At 41.5% G+C, this 20248-nt stretch overlaps 1 protein-coding gene across 1 annotated transcript; it reads right to left on the reverse strand.

Annotated features, from left to right (window-relative positions):
* Positions 1-11285: 11285 nt before the first annotated feature.
* Positions 11286-13361, reverse strand: LOC147937904 (uncharacterized). The gene is made up of 3 exons (XM_087464161.1): positions 12883-13361; positions 11899-12801; positions 11286-11796 (listed from the first exon to the last, which is right to left on the reverse strand). The coding sequence occupies exons 1-3, from the start codon at positions 13231-13233 to the stop codon at positions 11536-11538; spliced, it is 1515 nt and encodes a 504-aa protein (XP_087320287.1). The 5' UTR covers positions 13234-13361; the 3' UTR covers positions 11286-11535.
* Positions 13362-20248: the final 6887 nt, after the last annotated feature.

Below are 20248 nucleotides of genomic sequence, written 5' to 3' on the forward strand. Positions count from 1 at the left end.
TTACAACTGACACCCCCCTTACATATTTATACCGACCAATTTATTACTAAATTAATGCACCATTAATAGGACGCGATTTGCACGGTCTAATTAATCCTCTTGAATGCGGGAATCTTTGACCGGGACCGAACTGCGAGCTGACCAGCACGAAGCATCTCCGCGCTCTCTCCCTTTCTCCGGGCCTGATGGGCCGATCACTAATTCGCTTTTGGCCCAGTAGACGAGCCCGGCCTAGGCCCTCCTGCCTATTGCCCGAGATGGCAGATCGTGGGTACAACAGGGAGGGTTTTTAATATCTTCTGGATCCGGTTTTGTTGATTCCGATTATTCTGTGGAAAAAATAGTTCACCTTCTTCCCTGATGGCCCCTCTTCGACAACCATCATGCAGGTTGACGACCATGAACACAAACACCGATAAAAACAGATTGAGAATCCTGCTAAGTTCAATCAAAATGCTTCTTAACTTCAAATGGAAACAGATTCAGAATCCTATCAACAAGCTTATCAAGGATTATAATGTTTTAGCCTATCTATTGTATCTCTGAAATTGAGATTTCTCAGTTTGGGATTTAGCCAATTGTGAAAAGAACAAACATGAAACACCTTCAAGCCACCATCACCAAACCCAATTCGAAAGTTGAAAACTTGATCACACAAACACCGATAAAAGCAGAGAATCATATGCACGACAATCCAATGTTTCAAAACAATTTACACCAAAAACAAAGAAAAGATTCGAATGAGGAGATTAGAAATCGAAAAACTCACCGGAATCAAAAAGCCGAGAAAGGCAATCTCCGAATTCAATTTCCTCCGAGTTCAATCTCGAGAGAGAGAGAGAGAGGGAGGGAGAGGAAGAGAAAGAAAAAAAATCAATCGACCATCAAATATATCCTCCGACCCCAACATCTTCGTGACTTCGATTGAGAGAGAGAGACAGAGACAGAGAGAGGGAGAGGAAGAAGAAAAAAAAATCGATCGAACATCAAAAAAGAAAAATTATTCTATTAATCTGTTTGGCCAACGAATAAGTGACACCTGTGATCTCTTATTAGTATACTAAATAAGAGGCTCTCTTATATTTTTTTGATTTCTCTGATTTATTTTTTTCTTTTTTTCAACTACAACCCCTCTTAAAACCCCCCATTAGAGAAGGACTAATGTAATAATGTAATGAGTTTTAAACATACTAGATGAATACCCGCACTACGTGCGGGTTTGTTTATATATATATATATATATATTTATTGCAATATCTTTTTTGCTTCTTATATTTTTCACATTTTATATATTACTAAATAAAACTAAGATTTTTTTTTTTTTAGGAGGCAAAGAATACTAAATTTTGTTTAAAGCTAAATCTTATTCTAAAGTAATTTTTGTAGATAAAAACTATTAGCATATTTTTTAGGAAGTAAAATAATCATACTATTTGCATATTTGATTGGTAGATTAAAACATTTAAACATCCTACAATTCTTGTCTAAAACTTAGGTATTTAGATATATCTGTATTGAAGCTTCTTAATTAAATACCATGAGACTCTCAAATTATTTTTATCAAAAAGATTTTTATGCAGCTTGGTTAACTCTTTAATGGTTATAATTAAGATAGACAACTTTTCTTCCTGCTAGCTATTTAATTTTTTGAATATAACTCTAGAATTTACTTTCCTTCTTCTTTTTTCTCTGTATTTTTCTCAACCAACATTATATCATTGATTTAACTATCTTTCATTCGATAGTACGGAGGGAAGAAAGGCAGGCGATGAGGCGAACTCTCCGCCCCTTGGTTGAGGAGGTAAAGGTCACTTTCGAAAAGAGGGAGAAACTAGCCCCGCTCCAGATCCGAGCTGCCGAGATCAGGGCTAACCGAATGCTGGTCGAGGAGATCTCCAGGGGCGAGATCCAAGATATGGAGGCCGAGCTCGGGCTCCTGAAAACTGACGAGGAGGAAGCCGACGAAAAGGTTTCAAAGGTAACCCCCCGTGATTTCGACCTCGCTGCATTCTCAGACCTCTTGGCGGATACGCCCGATCTCTTGTGTAACGAGCATCCGCTTAGCGTCACGATCGATGAGTCTGGTACTAACCTCGGGCAAATCTCGAATCAGGGGGTGGACGACAATCTAGCGAACACCAGGTCGGAAGGGGAGCTCGCAGAAATGGGCCTGGCCTTATCCGAAGCGGCGTCAGATCCTGCTCTCCCTGATCCTTAGTTTTTACGTTGGGGTTGTTTTGGCACGAGTTGCCCCCCGTTTGTAATTTTTGTTTTCAGACTTCTCTGGAGTGTTTTGGTCGTGGTGACCACTCCATAAAATTTTTTTATTGTGCCATGCGAACTAAATTTCCACAATCTTTGGTTTTGAAAAGATGACGAGCAGAAATGAACTCGAAGTGAGTACTTCGGTTAAATAGTTCGAAAATGCCACCCCAACTCTAATAAGTAAAGCTGAGTACGAAGTGAATACTTCGGTTTAAAAAGAAATTTGCGAAACTAAGCTTTGATTTTAAAGCAGAATACGAAGTGAGAACTTCGGTTTAGAGTTTTCGCAACAATAAGCTTTTAAAGTAAAGCTCAGTACGAAGTGAGTACTTCGGTTTAGGTTTTGCGAGGTTAAACCTCGGCTTTGATGGATACGAAGTCAGACTTCGGTTTTTTTTTTTTTTTTTTTTTTTTTGCGTACCATTATTAACAAAAAAGTTTAAGAAAACTTTAAGTTTTATTAATATGGATAGCTGGACCCGAAGTGGGCTGCCTACGTACCCATATCGGGATCAAGCTGAATCGTAGTTCGATACAAATAAATTAGCTGTAAAAAAGTTTAAGGTGTAGAGAATTCCAAGACCTCGGGACTGGTTTTCCCTCTGAATCCTCGAGCTGATAAACTCCATTTCGGACTTCGCGAGAAATTCTGTATGGTCCTTCCCAATTAATTCCTAGTTTTCCTGCATTGAGCTCCTCGGTATTTTCATAGACTTTCCGGAGGACGAGGTCGCCCACTGCCAAGGGTCTGCCTCGGACTTTGGAGTTATAGTATCGAGCTACCGCGTTCTGGTAATTCTGGATCCGAACTAATGCCTGGTCCCGACGCTCGTTGATTGTATCGAGAGTATCCTGTAGGAACTCCTCATTTTCCTCAGCTCGGAGCGGATTCAGCGAGGCACGGACTCCAGGGACCTCTATGTCAGCTGGGACTACGGCATCGACTCCGTAGACCAGGGAGAAAGGTGTTTCACTAGTGGCCCGGCGAGGTGTTGTTCGGATTGCCCAAAGAACGCCCTGCAGCTCGTCTGGCCAGCGCCCTTTGCGAGAGTCGAGCCGTTTCTTCAAGTTAGCAAGGATAACCTTATTCATCGCCTCGGCCTGCCCATTACCTTGCGGGTAACGCGGAGTTGACTTATTGAGTCAAATCTTCCACTTCGCGCAGAACTCTTCGAACTTCGAGGAGATGAACTGCGGACCATTGTCCGTGACGATTTCGTGAGGGACCCCTTAGCGATAGATTATACTTTTTAGCACGAACTGTTCCACTTCGTCGCTTGTTACTTTCGCATAGGCTGCCGCTTCCACCCACTTGGAGAAATAGTCAGTAAGAGCGAGCATGTACTGAACTCCTCCTGGTCCCCGATGTAACGGACCGATGATATCCATCGACCACCTCATAAATGGGTAAGGTGCAGACACTGAAGACAGGAGCTCGGTAGGTTGATGAATTGACGGGGCATGCTTCTGACACTTCTCACAAGTCCGAGAATACTTTTCGCAGTCCGTGACCATGGTAGGCCAGAAGTAACCTTGCCGTTTGATTTTGAAAGCCAGAGTCCGCCCTCCGGAGTGATTTCCATTGGGACCATCGTGGACAGCTCGCATCAGCATGGTGGGTTCTCTACCAGCCACACAAGTTAAATAAGGACCAGCTACACTTCGGCGTAGAAGTATTCCGTTGTGAACGCAGTATCGCGCACTGACGACCTTGAGCTTCATGGCTGCCCATTTGTCAGCTGGGAGTTCCCCTTTTTCCAGGTAAGCCCAGATCGGGCTCCGCCAGTCATCTGCCCCCCAGCTGTTAGAATTCGTGCCGCTCGGAGCAGCATGTGGGATAATAGCTCGATTGTCAACTGGTGAGCTCGATTGGTCCGGAGTTGAACTCGCGTCTAGCTCAGCTTGAGGTGGATGAACTTCCATCGGAGTGGGCATAACGGGAGTCGGATCTTACGAGGGTAAGGAGTCCACATCCGCCTTACGAGCTGCTTCCTCAGCTGCCAACTGTTTTTTAATCGCCCGAGTGACGACGTTTGAACTCTCTAGACGGATACTTGGGAACTGGATGACTTCGACGGGGATAATATTTGTCATCGCGGGATCCGAGGTTGATGCCAGAGATGCTAAAGCGTCCGCAGCGGAGTTCTCACTTCGTGGGATCTTAGTGATTTCGAACTCCTCGAACTTAGTGACTAACTCCCGGGCTGCAGTCAAATAAGCTTCCATACGACCATCCTTTGTCTCGTACTCCCCCAAAAACTGGTTGGTGACCAGCTGCGAATCGCAAAAAGCTCGAAGTCTTCGGACACCAATCCCCACTGCGAGGCGTAAGCCAGCTAGGAAGGATTCGTATTCGGCTTCATTATTGGACGCGCTGAAAGCCAAGCGAAATGACTGCTCAATCACTTCGCCTGCAGGAGAAGTGAGGCGGACCCCAATTCCTGCTCCCATTTTGGAAGAAGCACCATCAACGTACAATGTCCACGGGGCTTCGACATCGCCGCTAACCGAAGAGGCTAGTGGGAGTTCGATCAAGAAATCAGCCAATACCTGCGCCTTAGCACAGGTTCGAGTCCGGAACTCGATGTCGTATTCACTCAACTCGACGGCTCATTTAGTTAACCGCCCAGATTGGCTCGGGCTATGTAACACCGTTCTAAGTGGCTGAGTCGTGAGGATTATGATTGTATGGGACTGGAAATAAGGCCGCAGCTTTCTTGCCGAAGTGACCACTGCTAAGGCCAATTTCTCCATCATAGGGTACCTGGACTCTGCCCTAGTGAAGGACTTGCTGATATAGAAAATTGGTCTCTGCTCCCCCCTTTCTTCACGAACCAAGACTCCGCTGACTGCACTGTCCGATACGGCTACGTAAAGAAAGAGCAGCTCACCGAACTCGGGCTTAGCCAAGACCGGCGGTTCAGATAGGTAGGCTTTGAGCTGAGCGAAGGCCTCCTCGCACTTTGCATCCCATAAGAAGTTTTTTCCCCCTTTCCGTAATAGCTGGTAGAAAGGGAGGCATTTGTCCGTAGATCGAGAAATGAAGCGGTTGAGAGCTGCGATCCGTCCGTTAAGGTGTTGCACTTCGCGCAAGGTTCTAGGAGAACTCATAGACAGGAAAGCATTAATCTGCCTCGGGTTCGCTTCAATTCCTCTTTCTGTGACGATGTACCCCAGAAATTCCCCTGAAGGGACTGCAAAGGTGCACTTTGTGGGGTTAAGCTTCATCCCGAACTGATCAAGGATGTCGAAGCAAACTTTCAGATCAGCAAGGTGCGAGCCAGCTTCCATTGATTTTACAAGCATGTCGTCGATGTAGACTTCCATGGTCTTCCCGAGCTGATGCTCGAACATTCTATTCACCAATCTCTGGTAAGTTGCTCCCGCATTCTTTAACCCAAAAGGCATCACTTTGTAGCAGAAAATCCCGCGGTCCGTAATGAATGCAGTCTTCTCCTGGTCATCCGGGTTCATTAGGATTTGGTTGTAGCCAGAGAAAGCATCCATAAAAGACATCAGCTCGTGACCCGAAGTGGACTCAACTAGGCGGTCAATATGCGGAAGTGGAAAGCTGTCTTTGGGGCATGCCTTATTCAGGTCGGTAAAATCGACGCAGACTCGTGACTTTCCATTCTTCTTTTTGACTACCACTGTGTTTGCGAGCCACTCAGGGTATTTTACTTCGCGTATCTGTCCCGCCTTCAGCAAACGTTCGACCTCTTTGTTAACGACTTCAGCTCGCTCAGGGCCCAACTTCCTTCGCTTCTGCTTCACAGGTCGGAACGTAGGGTCCGCATTCAGCTCGTGGGAGATAACTTCCGGACTGATGCCGGGCATCTCGTCTACGGACCACGCGAAGGTGGCCATTCTTTCTTTTAGGAAGGCTACCAGACTGGCGCGGAGCTCGCTATCCAATCCAACTCCGATCTTGATTTCCTGGTCCGGAAACTTATCATTGATGAAAATGGACTCAGTGAGGTCACCTTTTAGCTGCTTCCGAACTGGATTCTTGGAGACCTCGAGCTGTGGTTGCTATTGGATCAGGAGCTTGTGACTTGCGAGGTAACAGCTCCTTGACGTCCTTTGACTTCCTAGAACCTCCCGGACCCCTTGCGGGGTCGGAAATTTGACGCACTGATGGTAGGTCGAGGCCACTGCCTTCATCTGAGAGAGCCAGGGAGTTCCCAAAATAACATTATAGGTCGCAGGCCGGTCGAAAACCGTGAACTCCACCATTTTAACCACTCCTTGAGTGGACACCGGAAATGTGATTGTGCCCAAAGACATTGACGTTTCGCTAGTGAACGAGACCAAAGGTGAGGGCGGTCCGACGATGTGCTCTTTCCCGATACCCATTCTGGTGAGCGTCTCAAGGAATATCAAGTCTACCGAACTCCCAGTGTCAATTAGGATTCGGCAGACTTCGTGATTCGCCACGTCAAGCGAGATGACGAGCGCGTCATCGTGCGGAGTGTCCAACCTCTCAGTTTCCTTCTCGGAGAAAGAAATTTCAGGTAGATCACTTGCTATTACCTTAGCTCGCTTCGGCTGAGGACCAGTGAGCTTCCGCTGATGGTCTTTGATCGCAGTGATGGAGTTCCAAAATAGACGCGATCCTCCCATTATCACGTCGATCCTTTTCTTGGGAGCTTCATTTCCATCAGACTGCTTCGGTTTCTTTGAAGGTGGAGCATCCTCATCCACTTCGGGAATCGTTTTTTGCTCCAATTCCTCGATTGTGACGTTTGGCATTTCCCCCGCCACATATTTTTCTGCGAGGAGGTGCATCAGCTTCTTACAGTCACGAGTAGAATGACAGTTGGTTTTGTGGAGCTCGCAGTACGTGTCCTCATCCCGGACCCACTTGTTACTTGGGAGTACACCACTCTTGGAGCGCGGTGAGAATGGAGGTTTGGATGGTGAATTCTATGGAGAATTCTTTTTGGGAGATTGAGTGACTGTGAATGTGCTCGGCCCGGACTTCGGAGTCGTAGGCGGAGTCTTTTTGGCGGGCGCTTTGAACCGTGGTTTTCCTGTCGGTGGAGCGTTTTGTTTTTGTGCAGCGGCAATTTTGTCTTCCTCCGCGATAATCCAGTTCGATGCCCGGTGTAATGCGTCCTGAATGGTTGGGAACCGATTCACGGACAGCTCTTCGCGGAAGCGAGATTCGTGCCAGAGGCCGTTCTTAAGCGCGGCCAGGGCTGTGGAGTCCGAGAGTCTGGGAATCTTGACCTGGATCTCTTTGAACTTTGTTATGTAAGACCGAAGAGATTCTCCAGCCTTTTGGCTTAAGTTCCAAAGCTGAGCGTCCGTCACCGCAGTTTCGATTAGGCTATAATACTGCTTGACGAATGAGGTCGACAGCTCGGTAAAGTTTGTTATGGAACCAGCTGCTAAAAATGCGAACCAAAGCAGTACCGGTCCATTAAATGTTTCTGCGAACAGCTTGCAGTACCCAGCGTCTGCTTCGTGGGGCTCGAGGTCCACCCGACTAGCTGTCAGCAGGAAAGTCTTGAGATGATTGGTCGGATCTCCTTTTCCTTCGTAGCTCGAGAACTTAATTTTGCCGGTATCCTTGATGCGGACCCGGGCTATTTGATCGGAAAAAGGAGTTCGCCTCGACTCCTCGATCACTCAAAATATGTCTGGAGCAGAAGTGGTTGCACTGTGCATCACAGACCGCATATCCTGAATCTCGCTCTGCATGCGGAAGATCTCGGGATTGGTAGCATACCCCGAAGTCGAAATGTTTCCATCCACGGGGAGAGGAAGGCGGACTGGGACCTCGGAAGATCGGACGATGCCGGGCTGCAACGGAATGTGGCCACCACCAACCAGCGGCGGTGCTGCTTGCGTGTTGGTCTGAGGTGGGAACGAATCTCCCGGAGTGGCATCTGTTGCTGCCACTTGCGAGGTGGAAGGTGGAGTCACACCGGAGAAATCCAAAGCACGTCGACGTGGGTTTTGGTCAGTGGACAGGAGATCGACCCGAGCGGCGTACGCGCGGTGGGAGGCTGAGAGGTCTGCTACGGACGTCGTAACTTCCTCCAGACGAGTGGAGATCTGACCCTCCAAGTTGTCGAATCGTTCAGTGAGAGCGGCGGAGGCGGCTTGCTGACGGTCGGACTTTTCGGACAAGTCCTGCAGGAGCTTCTGGATCACCTCCAAGGATGCCTCATTGGGATAGCTGGTTGCCATAGCGGTGGTTGTGTGAAGCGTACTTGCGTATGAAGTCTGAACTAACGAGAGTCAGGCGATAACCCCCCCCCCCTTCTAGCGCCAAATGTGAGAACTGAGAATGAGCTTCTCCTTCCGAAGTGATTTAAATTGTGGAGGAGCTTATCGCCGTAAAACAGTTCCGAGCTGAATTGAGAGAATTTGAGAATTTGAACTTGTATTGCTACTGTTGGAAAAAATATTCGATCCTTTACAACTGACACCCCCCTTACATATTTATACCGACCAATTTATTACTAAATTAATGCACCATTAATAGGACGCGATTTGCACGGTCTAATTAATCCTCTTGAATGCGGGAATCTTTGACCGGGATCGAACTGCGAGCTGACCAGCACGAAGCATCTCCGCGCTCTCTCCCTTTCTCCGGGCCTGATGGGCCGATCACTAATTCGCTTTTGGCCCAGTAGACGAGCCCGGCCTAGGCCCTCCTGCCTATTGCCCGAGATGGCAGATCGTGGGTACAACAGGGAGGGTTTTTAATATCTTCTGGATCCGGTTTTGTTGATTCCGATTATTCTGTGGAAAAAATAGTTCACCTTCTTCCCTGATGGCCCCTCTTCGACAACCATCATGCAGGTTGACGACCATGAACACAAACACCGATAAAAACAGATTGAGAATCCTGCTAAGTTCAATCAAAATGCTTCTTAACTTCAAATGGAAACAGATTCAGAATCCTATCAACAAGCTTATCAAGGATTATAATGTTTTAGCCTATCTATTGCATCTCTGAAATTGAGATTTCTCAGTTTGGGATTTAGCCAATTGTGAAAAGAACAAACATGAAACACCTTCAAGCCACCATCACCAAACCCAATTCGAAAGTTGAAAACTTGATCACACAAACACCGATAAAAGCAGAGAATCATATGCACGACAATCCAATGTTTCAAAACAATTTACACCAAAAACAAAGAAAAGATTCGAATGAGGAGATTAGAAATCGAAAAACTCACCGGAATCAAAAAGCCGAGAAAGGCAATCTCCGAATTCAATTTCCTCCGAGTTCAATCTCGAGAGAGAGAGAGAGAGGGAGGGAGAGGAAGAGAAAGAAAAAAAATCAATCGACCATCAAATATATCCTCCGACCCCAACATCTTCGTGACTTCGATTGAGAGAGAGAGACAGAGACAGAGAGAGGGAGAGGAAGAAGAAAAAAAAATCGATCGAACATCAAAAAAGAAAAATTATTCTATTAATCTGTTTGGCCAACGAATAAGTGACACCTGTGATCTCTTATTAGTATACTAAATAAGAGGCTCTCTTATATTTTTTTGATTTCTCTGATTTATTTTTTTCTTTTTTTCAACTACAACCCCTCTTAAAACCCCCCATTAGAGAAGGACTAATGTAATAATGTAATGAGTTTTAAACATACTAGATGAATACCCGCACTACGTGCGGGTTTGTTTATATATATATATATATTTATTGCAATATCTTTTTTGCTTCTTATATTTTTCACATTTTATATATTACTAAATAAAACTAAGATTTTTTTTTTTTAGGAGGCAAAGAATACTAAATTTTGTTTAAAGCTAAATCTTATTCTAAAGTAATTTTTGTAGATAAAAACTATTAGCATATTTTTTAGGAAGTAAAATAATCATACTATTTGCATATTTGATTGGTAGATTAAAACATTTAAACATCCTACAATTCTTGTCTAAAACTTAGGTATTTAGATATATCTGTATTGAAGCTTCTTAATTAAATACCATGAGACTCTCAAATTATTTTTATCAAAAAGATTTTTATGCAGCTTGGTTAACTCTTTAATGGTTATAATTAAGATAGACAACTTTTCTTCCTGCTAGCTATTTAATTTTTTGAATATAACTCTAGAATTTACTTTCCTTCTTCTTTTTTCTCTGTATTTTTCTCAACCAACATTATATCATTGATTTAACTATCTTTCATTCGATAGTACAAAACTCCGATCTTTTTCATATATAAAATTTATTTCTCTAAGGACAAACTTTCATGAATTTCTATACAATAGTAACCAAATTCCCAGTCACTGCTACAACCCTTCAAATTGTTGAGAAATTCTAGCGCCTAAACCATATGTTCATATCTTCATGGTTTACCCTAAGAGAACGAAGCAAATCTTTAGTTTTACTCTCGAGACATTTTTTTTATTTTGGTGATGCATCTACTTTCTTAAAGAATACATCAACATGTTCTAAGCCTCTCTAGATTTCTTATATAAATATTAAAATTGTTTTTGATATGAAAAAGAATAAAAGACCTGAAAAATTATTCAAATTCCTCTTTATTTTTAAATATGTTTGCTTTTAATTTGAATTGACAGATGTCATTCTCTTCACTGCTGACTTGTCACTCATATAGAGAGAGTTGAGCAACTTTCATAATATAGATTACTCTAAAAGTTCAAAAATCATTTTAACAATAGTATTATTTAACTAAATAAATGTTTTTAAGGCCACATATTTTAAAATTTTCTTTTGTTGTATACACCATATTCTTTTTTTCTTTTCTTTTCATTGCTTGTTTTCTAAGAAAATATATTTACATTATTACAACAAAATAAAAAAGGTCAATTAATTTTTTTTGGCTTCGGGCCATCGACATTAAATCTGATGGGGATTCTCTAGCTTGCCACAAAATGAAGAGATGAGATGAGGAGCAATTGCAGGGCTAATGAACTGCTCAGACCAAGCCTTAGTAATTAATGCCCATTCATGAATGTAGACTAAATATAGTAAGAAAGTATAGAAGAAAATAGTATATTTTCTCTATATCATTTGGAAAGGAGAAAGAGAAGTATCAAAAATTTATTAATGTGAACTCACTGAGACTCACATGAGAGTGATTGTTACAATCTATATTTGTCCTTACAGAGAAATATTCCTTGCAGAGGACGATCAGCAGATCTATGCCTATACTGATCTTGATTTTATTTACAAGAAAAAAATGAAAATCTAAATTTATTATAGCTAATGATTATAACATAAAGGTATATTTTTGGTGATTTGTTGAGAATGAATGTAGATACGCCTTTTGAGCTTAGTTTGCCACCATCTTGCCGGTGGAAGATGTTGAAGACGAGGACGTTGTCTCGCTCTGAGTTGCAGTCTCAACGAATTGGGTAGTGACTTGTTCCCACTTGGTGATTGTCTGCTTAATCTGCATTTGTTGTGCTGGTGTGCATGTCAAAGACCCTTCTTTCTTGCCTTTGTTCTGAGTCACAATTTGACTGTGTATGGTTTCTAACTCTTGGAGAGTCTTCATCACTTCTCCCTGGTAAGTTTCCATAGACTGTTTAACCTGTCAACATCATAGTACACGAGAAAGAAAAAATATTACGATCGAAAATGGACTTTGCAATTGTGAATCAGAAGATAAGGGCAATATGTCTTGTTCCCGCACCTCAGCTGATTTGCTTTCAACTCTTGACCGAATAAAGGCCATGGCACCAGACACTTTCCCAGCAGCAGATTTAATCCTAGTAAACAAATCTTTTCCTTCTTTGACAGGAGCAATCATTGTACCCTTGAGTTGCTCGAAGAAGGCTTTGTATTCTTCCTTCTGCGGGCACTTCTTTTCGAGGTTCATTATGAATGATGAGACTTGTTTGGAAGTCTCAGCCTCGACTTGTTCCACATTTACGGTGCTGCTCTGACTAGTTTCAGTAGTTTCACTAGCGGAGATTTCACCGGTAGCTTTAGCATCCTTAGTGGAAGTTTCTTTTCCACTTGCATCAGAAGAGATTTCTCCTTTAGTTTTAGTATCCTTAGTCGAAGTTTCTTTTCCACTTTTTGTAGCAGAAGATTTTTCATCGGTGTTTTTAGTATCCTTAGAGTTAGTTTCTTTTCCACTTGCATCAGAAGAGCTTTCTCCTTTAGTTTTAGTATCCTTAGAGTTAGTTTCTTTTCCACTTGAACCAGATGGGCTGCTGGATGGGCTTCCACTAGGACTGCCCGAGTTAGATTTTGAATCTTTAGTTTCTTCGGAAGAGCCTTTACCTTCAGAGCCAGAGCTTTCACTACCAGAGCTTTTGCTTTTGTTGCTTGAACCTCCTTTCTCAGTTGTTGAAGTTTCACTCGAAGAAGAATCTGTTGTGCTCGTTATCATTGTGTTTGTTATCCGAGCAATAATTGTTTCCCATCTTAAGATCCCTTCTTTGATTTCTTTTTGTTGTTCTGCTGATAGCTTCATTGATTCTTCGCTCTCTTCCTTTTTGCGGCTGCCCAAAATCTTAGTCGCAACAAATCTCATATACTTGAATGTATTAATGACTTCCATTTTCTCTTCTTGAATTTCCTCTTTTATCTGGTATATATTTGCATAATGAAGTAAAATTAGATGGTTCATTAGCCATAAATATAATCTTCACCTTGACGAAAAACTTACCTTTCCAATCGCAAAAGATGATATGGCCTGGACGAGGCCCCCGGCTTTGGCCTTCAAATCGCGGTCGTAATCTACTTGGTCTTTTCTTTTTATCGGGCAAACATACTTGGCGTATGCCCTAAGTTTCTCAAAGAAGACCTTAAATTTACTTGTCTTGGGACATTCCTTCTCTAAGTCTGATACGAAGACCATCACTACTTTAACGGTGTAAGGTTCCACATCCTTCAGCGTCTTCGGATCTTCAATCTGAGGCAAGCTTGGCTTAAGCTTCAGGTGTGCTGAAACGACGTCCAGAAGAGCCACCGATGCTAAAAGGATAGTGAAGCATAAAAATAGTTGAACTCTTGCCATTATTCTAAATCTTGTGATAAACAAAAGAAGGTTGTGTGAAAAATGAATGAATTGAAATGGAATTCTTTGTATGCTTTTATATTTATGTTTCTCGTTCTATGTTTAGAATCATTGATCCATTGACCATTGAAAAATTTGTGGATTAATTTTGCCAAAATAATAGAAAGAGTTTCATGTCCTTACGTTTCACAAAATCATTTTATGGTCATGTACTCTTTTAAGATCCTACGTCGTACATGCATTGGCTATTTTTAGGAAACTTAAAATGTTTTTTTTTTTTAATATTCACAACAATAACTCATAGCTATGTTAAAATATTATTGACATATCAAAAATTTAATAATATTCTTACTCATGTTCATCATATAATTGACTAAACTACTAGAGAGAGGCAATTTCAAATAAAATAATTAATTGCATGAATATTTATCAAATCCAACATTAAAAAAGAAAAAAATACCCCGTTAAGTAAAATTGAAGTAAATTCAAATTATCGTTTCAAGAAAAAGCAAATAATTAGATATTCTTTTTTTTTTGTCAACCAATGGGCCACAACTGGCCGGCCCATTAGCCAAATTCCTATATATTCGTAGGAGCCGGGACTCGATCTCGGGTCTGATGGTGCCTTCTACAAATGGACTTACCTCCTGCCACTGCACTAAGGTCACTTCACTAATTAGATATTCTTATATTACAATAATGCTTTGACAAAGCTGTTTTATGAATTAGTTACATATTTTAATAGTGTAAAAATTAAAAGTGAAAAAATAACTCAATTTTACTAACCAATTTATTATTTATATTAATATTAATATTAATTTTAGATAATTTAGTGTTTATTTGTTATTATAAAAGTTATCATTAGATTATTTTTATAGTTATTTTATTAATACTCATAACAATTTGAAGATAATTGAAGATAATTACAGTTAAAGTCTTAATTAATTTGTTAGATTCTGTAAAAAAAAAATAAAAAAAACTAGATTCCGCGGTTACCATTCATAAATGTAAAAATTCAGTCAAATTCAGCCAAACTCACTAAAAATTCAGTCAGATTCCACAAAAAATTCTTCGTTACCTTTTACATCCAAAATGAACCATGCAAAAAAATAAAAATGAAAATCAACTTAAAATAAAGCATAAGAGCATTCATATTATTTTCTTTGTTGCAGCATAACTACAAATGAAATTGATGCCAAAAAGATTTTGTTCAGATTTTGGTTGATCTATTTTCCATGACGAATTCAGAGATCGAATTTCTTAATTAATTTGAGATTTTAAAGATTTTAAGGGGATTTCAAAGTTCTTAAGTTAATTAGGTCGGGTTTTTTAATTTGGTTTGGTATTGAGTTTTTAGTTTGTAAACCGAGTAAACTGTAACATTTGTGAACCAGACTTTCCAGTTCGTGCATTCGATCGATGCAACTTTACGGTTTGTGCTCGGGTTAATTATAATATATCCAGTTAGATGCGAGTTCATGTGGAAACCCTAGGGCTTGTGTATAAAAGGGAAAACTCGACGCCCTAGAGTGAGTTTTAGCCTTTTGTCATTTCTGAAATGTGAGAAGAAGAGAACTCTCTCTGAAAAGTTTCTGTGAGCGTCACTACAAGAAAAACTGTCCAAAGCCACAGTTTAACTACAAAAAAATTATAACCATCATATGTTAGCCACAAATCAGACACAAAACATTATCGTGGCTAGTTTGTAGCTATATCGTAGCAAATTTGTGTCTATATAGCTACGAATCAAATTTATGGCTAATAGCTACAAAAAACCACAAAATTGTAGAGGCTATATAATTTGATTTATTTTAGTAAGATAGCCACAAAGTTTTCACATATATATACGGAACTTTAAACTACAAACACAAATCATAAAACCTTTAACTCTTTGACCAAAAAAAAAAAAAAAAAAAAACCTTTAACTCAAAGAAACATATATAATTATTATAATATATCCAGATCTATGATCTAACACTTATCAAAATTCTACATTTTTGAATCAAATACTTTTTAAACTTTGAATCATAACCCCACATTAATTTATATACTACCACAAATTTTAACACCCTGTTTAGCTTTAAAACTCTTAAAAGTAGAAATTAAATCATAAACTGTTAAACCAAAATATAAATCACTATATATACACAAAACCAATATTAAAGCAATTTACATATTTACTTTACATAAATCGATAAATCTTTTTTAAATACTATTTACTTATAAGTTTAAATCTGTAAACCAACAAATGAATTATAATATACATACATATATGTATATATTCAAAGCTAAAATCCCAAATTAATATCACTAAAACTTAATTTTTAAAAGTAAACAAAAAACTATAAAACCAATAAATAAATAAACAAAATAAACTAAAGCTTCTCATTGGCTAATACATAGAGATCTGGTGTCTTAGATCTGCTTTTGGCCGGATTATGGACTATCCCTGGTAGTTGGGTTAAATCCTTTGTGGCTGAGGTTGGAGGTATTTCGTGTTCGTCTTCTCTTTCCCGGAGTTCTAGTGGTAGCAGTTCATGTGATGGGTTTTGGTTCAGCGGCGGGTTGTTGGCGGTGGTCCTGCGGCGATGGTTTAGCGATGGATTTTGTTTTTGTATTTTATGTTTTAGTTTTTTTTAAACAAATTAATAAGATAGCCATGACTTTATTTGTGATTAATTTTATCCAAAATAACCAGAAAAAGAGATAAAATTTTAAATAGCTACAAAGCTATAGCTACGAAATTTTATGTTGCAATTTGTGGCTAATTGCCCCGAAAATATGTTGTGGCTAGTTCGTAGCAACGCTTCCGTGGATAAACACAATTACCAGATAGCTATGAGCTCAAAGAAATAAAAAATTTTTATGGCTTTTTGTGGATATTAGCATAATAGCCACAAAATTATGGGTATAGTTACAAAAAACTTTGTGTATATAAGCAATTTTTCTTGTAGTGCGTTCTTGAGGAGTTCTAAGCCTTTTCTTGAGAGATCTGTCTGTGGGAGTGGAGATCTGAGGCAAGGTTCATGGGAGGATCTTGTTGTGGTGTCTTTCTTGTCGTTTCAGAGTTAGATCCGCTTGTTTAAGAGGTGAGTGCGTGACTATGGTTGATCTACGTGATTAAATGTGTGTTTTGTGTGATTTTGGGTTTTGGTTGCTTGTTTGCTTGTTTGTGAGTGTTTGTCGTGGTGTTTGTGGTCGTTGGAGGGCGCTTTTGGCATCACGAAGCCAAGAGGAGTCGGAGGATATTGTTTTCGGCGATACTTCATGCGACTGCATCGGGTCGATGCAAGGAGTGCATCTGTCGCACAGCTAGGGATTTGATGGTTGTATCGGTCGATGCAAGGAGTGCATCGATCAACGCAAGGAGTGCATCGATCGACACAAGGGTTTTTTATCGGTCGATAAAAGGAGTGTTGTCGATGCAAGGGCATAGTGACGATTCATGTGTCTAGAATTTTCTGGTTTGCTTGCTTTTGTGTATTATTTGTGTTTGTCTTTTCGCTTGGGTGTAAAGCCCAGTAGGTGGGAGGATCACCTCACGGAGTATTTGTGATAATACTCACATCTCAATTGTTGTTTATGGTGCAGGTAAAAACAAAGTATGATCGTGGAATCAAGGCAATGAAGAGGAGTATGTTCTGGAGGCTCGTTGATGTGTTGTCTGGCTACTGTTAGGTTTCTAGAGTTGGGTCCTTAGAATGTTGCCTAGGATTTCTGGTTCCTTGGTTTATGTTATTCTTTTGGAATTTCTGGCTTTGTCTTGGAATATTGATATTGGTTATTTAAGTATTTGTTGGATAATTTTATGGTTTAATGTTGGTTATTTATGATGTTTGATCAGAATTTTGTTAGGTTTTCAGTGAGTATGGGATCACTAGAGATTTATTATATTAAGAAGAAAAAACGGGTCGGGTCGTTTTAATTTTGGTATTAGAGCCCTTACGGTTCTAGGTACGGGTTCACTGTGTTTTCCGTTGTTGATGTTTAAATTTGCATGCCTTTGATTGATTATGTGAGTTAGTCAATTGTGTGTGGCATGGGATCCTAGAACATCCTCTTCGAGTCATCGGTGTGATTCCAAGGTATGTGCTGGGAGGGACCAGAGGGGTTAGCTAGTGAGAGTGCTGGGAGTGCTGGGAATCCAGATGTGGGGTTGCAACAGGTGGAGCCCAGGGTCGAGATGATCGCTTGGCATATCTATTGGCGTTGATGATTAAGTAGGATACAAAGATCGATAGCAGTGCAGGCTCTAGTTATACCACCTATGGCGGGGGTGCAGCTGAGGGCTGCGGATGTTGAGGTGCTTCCATTCTATCTTTATAATATGGTGTTGTTGAAGTTTATCCGTACAAGATTCTTCATAGGAGGTATTGAGCATATAGAGGCGGATGGTTGGATGAATACAGTTGGAGTGGATTTCTTTGTTTGGTTCAATGCTCTAGTCGGATGCTAGATCTTCTTGCAATCCACTTTCTATAAGTTGATGCACATCTCTGGAGGAGGTATGTTGCAACTAATGGAGTTTAGGCAACATACGCCTGGGAGGGTTTTTGAGACAAAGTATATAGTTTATGTGTGTTTATGCGCTAAGTCGAGGAAGGAAAAGGTGCCTAGTGTAGAGGCTAATAAGAAGCCCTCGGGCATGTTGAATCGATGACGATTGTGCTTTGAGTTCATTGCAAATGAACCATGTTGTGTATGCACCTTATTGGTGGGCAGGTTTAAGTCCCATGTCATGTTTGATTCTAGAACAACTCATTGTTTCATTACCATGGAGTGCCCCAAGATCGCCAATATCAGAAGAGATCCCAGATATCGATCGAGTGTTGTTAGAGTCACGGAAGGCGAATTTTTGAGGGTCGTTGGACAAGCGAGGGGTGTTGATGTTCAGATTGTAGGGGAGTCAAAGACAGCGGATTTGATTATCAGTCACGTGGAGTTGTATGATGTTATCTAGGATATGGATTGGTTGCATCGTCACATGTGCATCTGGATTGTCATCAAGGTAGAGTTGTTTTTGAGTGTCTAGAAGGAAAGTTGGTATTTGAGGGAGTGCAGTCAACTTCGGGGAGTCTCGTGATCTCGGGCATGTAGGCAGGGAAGCTGAACGAGACAGGACGTGAGGCCTATCTGGTTACAATCTCGATGCTAGAGTCAATGGGGCAGTCTACGGTTGGTGGTATTTGGGGGGTTGAGCAGTTCGAGGATGTGTTTCAGTCGTTGCAGGGGTTACCACCATCTCGGTCTGATCCCTTTACGACTTAGGTGGAACTTGGGACAACACCGTTATCCAAGACGCCTTACAAGATGACTTTAGCAAAGATGGCAGAGCTGAAGAAGCAGCTGGAAGATCTGCTGAGCAAGGAATTAATTCGTCGTAGCGTTTCACCGTGCGGAACGCTGGTGTTATTCGTTAAGAAGAAGGACAAGAGTTTTCGCTTGTGCATTGACTATCAGGGTCACTGTGAAGAGCAAGTACTCTCTTCCCATGATCGATGAGTTGTTGGATCAGTTGAGAGGTGCTTCTTGGTTCTCAAAGATTGACTTGGCGTCGGGTTATTATCAGATTCCAATAGATAAGGCAGATGTGAGGAAGACGACCTTTAGGATGAGTTATGGGCATTATGAGTTCGTGGTGATGCTTTTTCGGGTTGACCAACGCACCAGCAGCGTTCATGAGGTTGATTAACAGTGTGTTCCAGGATTTTTTGGATGTGTTTGTCATCATCTTCATCGACGATATTCTGGTGTACTCTAAGAGTCCGTAGGAGCATGTGGTTCATTTGAGGGCAGTGTTTAGGAAGCGGGAGCAGAAACTGTATGCTAAATAAAGCAAGTGTAGTTTTTGGCAGAGGGAGATGAGATTTACGGGTCACATTATTTCTGCAGAGAGAGTTTATGTGGATCGAAAGAAGATTCAGGCCATCAGGGATTGGCCTAGGCCACAGAATGCCGTAGAAATCAGGAGTTTCCTTGGTTTTGTTGGTTATTAGAGGAAGTTTGTGAAGGGGTTTGCAAGTAAGGCACGCCCGATGACTAGGTTGACGGGTAAGGACGTTCCTTTTGTTTGGTCACAGGAGTGTAAAGAGGGATTAACAAGCCTGAAAGAGATGTTGACTACTACGCCAGTGTTGGTATTGCTAGAACAAAGTGAGCCATGGTCTATACAGATGCTTTTAAAGTTGGCTTAGGGTGTGTGTTGATGCAGCATGGGAAGGTTATTGCCTATGCTTCGCAGCAGTTGCGGAAGCATGAGGCTAACTATCCTACTCATGACCCTAACGACTTTGTCGCCTTCATCCTTGGGTAAGGATGAAGGCCATGTGAATGGTCTCCACTTGAACTTCTTTGGTCGGGTCGCCTCCTTGAACAAATGCTTGCACGAACCGGTTGATCTTCTGTCTTGTGGCCTTGGACGAGCTCTTGGATCGCGCCGTAGCTCCCGGAGTGATCTCTGGTGCATTGGCCGGCTGTTGTCCCACTAATGGTGCAAGTGTCTCGGTCACGTCTTGGGCGTCTTGGTCTTGTACGAGCGTTCCTTGCTGCGTGTCTGGTCCTGTGCTCACATCAGGTTGACTAAGTCGGCACATTTTCTAGCCATCAAGAAGACCGATGGGACAGCGGTTTTAGCTAAGAAATATGTGAAGGAGATAGTCAAGTTGCATGGTGTACCTGCGAGTATTGCGTCTGACAGGGATTCCAAGTTCACTTCTGTGTTTTGGAGGGCATTTTAGGCAGAGATGGGAACGAAGGTGCATATGAGTACAACCTATCATCCTCAGACAAATGGGCAGTCGGAGAGGATGATCCAAACTTTGGAGGATTTGTATACTGGATTGGGGTGGACACTGGGCGGATCACCTAAGCTTGGTGGAGTTTCCATACAATAATAGTTACCATGCGAGTATTGGGATGGACCCTTATGAGGGGTTGTAGGGGAGGCCATGTTGTATGTTATGTTGGACTCAGGTAGGAGAGAGGAGCATAAATAGTGCAGGCTTTTTTTAGGAGA

Source organism: Camelina sativa, chromosome 9, assembly GCF_030686135.1.
Source record: "Camelina sativa cultivar CO46 ecotype springtype chromosome 9, ASM3068613v1".
In the NCBI taxonomy this organism is placed as follows: Eukaryota; Viridiplantae; Streptophyta; class Magnoliopsida; order Brassicales; family Brassicaceae; genus Camelina; species Camelina sativa.